The 2359-nt window shown below is 29.5% G+C and overlaps 1 protein-coding gene across 1 annotated transcript in view; it reads left to right on the top strand.

Annotated features, from left to right (window-relative positions):
* LOC114339821 (60S ribosomal protein L13a) overlaps positions 1–1975 on the top strand; it is a 12381-nt gene extending 10406 nt beyond the window's left edge. Inside the window, exons 4-5 of the mRNA XM_028290506.2 lie at positions 105–250; positions 1740–1975. Coding sequence (XP_028146307.2) covers positions 105–250; positions 1740–1946 — 353 coding nt within the window. The 3' untranslated portion in view covers positions 1947–1975. The remainder of the gene's footprint in view (positions 1–104; positions 251–1739) is intronic.
* Positions 1976–2359: the final 384 nt, after the last annotated feature.

Genomic DNA, 2359 nt, shown 5'->3' with positions numbered 1-2359 from the left:
GATAAAGATGAAATGCCTTCATTTTCTGTATGATTTTTTGTGAAAATTACTTCAATTTATTTCATTTATAGATCAACTTTTTATTGAAACATTTTTTTTTTCAGGAATGTTGCCACACAAATCAGAAAGGGGAAAGCAAGCTCTTCGTAGACTAAAGGCATACGAAGGTATCCCTCCCCCATATGATCGCAGGAAGCGTGTTGTTGTGCCTGGTGCACTTAGAGTAATTTGCCTTAAACCAGGCCGTAAAGTAAGTCTTTTGTATTACATATCTTACATTTTTTAATTGGGCCACTGAAGATGCTCTTATTTAGGCAAGCAGTGTACCGCTAAAAAGTCCCTGACAATCTGAATATACCAACTAATTTTTTTTCTACTGCACCAATCCTTTTTCTTCAATTTTGCATGCTTTTTAAAGTTCAAATGTATTTTTTTTATTTCTCTAAGTGGGCCATAAATTGTTATTTACAAATTAATAACAAATAAAAAGAATTTCCTGAATTGCTTCAAATATTATATTTTAGTCATTTCTCATCAAAATAAATACGTTTTCCCTCTTGATTTTTTGAAAAATTCTTCCTTATTTGCAATTTTTTGTTGAAAATGCCTAAATTGTGTGTTTTTTTTAACTACTAAATGAATTCATCTTTTATGTGGTTTCTATCTTGCTAAACACATAGTTTTAATTTAGGGGTTTATCCTAGTGTAAAAGTACGAAATTCATATACTTTTTTGGAAATTTTTAAAATAAAAAGTACTGTACCAATTGTTTTGAAAATTTGCATGAGCATTTATTATGAAAGAAGTACATGTAAAGCAATTTTCGTAAAAAAAATATTGAAAATTAAACGAATTATGCGCCATCTACTGGAACCTTGGAAATAAAAACAGCTCCACTGCTGCAGTGATTGGGACTAATAGAGATCCTGAAACATAGAATTTCAAAGTTATTATTGAAATATAAGTTATTTTCTTTACCATTAACTAAGGGTTTTTTGATCGGATAAAAAATGTCAATTTGGCGATGTTTAAAACTGAAAATATTTTAGCTAATTTTAAAAAAATCCACACTGTCATTTTTCCAAATTTTAATATTTTTCAAAAATCCTAGTTGATGGTATAGGTAATACCTTATATTTCAATAATCACTTTGAAATTTTATGTTTCATCAGGATCTCTATTAGTCCCAATCACTGCAGCTATGTTTTTATTTTCACGGTTCCAGTAGATGGCGCATAAATCGTTTAATTTTCAATATTTTTTTGTGAAAATTGTTTTACAGATCTAGAATTCACAGATGAGAATAAATGCTCATGCAAGTTTTCAAAATAATTTTTATTTTAGAAATACCCAAAAAAGTATATGAATTTCGAACTTTTACACTAGGATAGCCCCTTAAACAAAGTTTTCTACGTACAGCATGCCTTATCACCTGCAATCGCTATACCTACTACTACCTAGCAGACTACTCAAAAGACATATTCTAAATATTTGGGTTTATGTTTTCAGCTTCCGGTCTTATTCATTATTTGAGTTATAAATATTTTTTTTTATTATTGCTTTCAGAAATTTTCATGTGTAGAGTTTGTCTAGAAATGTAGAGATTTTACTATGATTATTTACCTACATTATTTGACATAATAATGATGTAACTCTTCTTAAATGAGTGTAGAATTATTTAATATAACCCATTTCCATGTTTTTTTCCTGTAATTCAAAAAGAACTTTTATTGTTTCAGTTCTGTCATGTAGGCCGTCTTTCACATGAAGTTGGATGGAAATACCAATCTGTTGTACGTACATTGGAAAGCAAACGTAAAGTTAAGGCTGTATTGGCTATCCGCAAACGTGACAAACTTAAGAAGCTCACACAGCAAGCTTCTGAGAAGGTTGCCAAGCAAACAAAACCATTCACAAGTCTTATCAATTCTTATGGTTATAATTAAAGTTTTTATTAATAAATGACTTATAATTTTTTTTTAGTTTTATTGATATTGCCATTTTTACAAGTTTCTTAAAAATCATCTTAAAAATATTGTAAATTACAAAAAGTTTCTTTGTAAAGGTGCTAATCCATAATGGGAAAATGTCATGAGGTTTTTGTCTCATGGAATAAAAAATCTAGAAACATTTATTTTTACTGTGGAAATACATCTGAATATGTACTTACTAGAGATAATTTCTTGGTTTAATTGCACTTTTGCTGATCTCTTTAGAGCAGCGGTATCGAAAGTGCGAATTGCCATGATGGTTGCCAACCTTCTTAAAGGAGATGGCACATGAAGAAGAAGAGATAATTTCATGAGAGAATGAGACTTGATTCCATAAACAAATTTCAACAGGTAAACATGATGCATTG

This window comes from Diabrotica virgifera, chromosome 1 (assembly GCF_917563875.1).
Source record: "Diabrotica virgifera virgifera chromosome 1, PGI_DIABVI_V3a".
NCBI classification, from domain to species: Eukaryota; Metazoa; Arthropoda; class Insecta; order Coleoptera; family Chrysomelidae; genus Diabrotica; species Diabrotica virgifera.
Note: the sequence above shows the minus strand (reverse complement) of the source record. Positions and strands in the feature narration are given on the sequence as shown.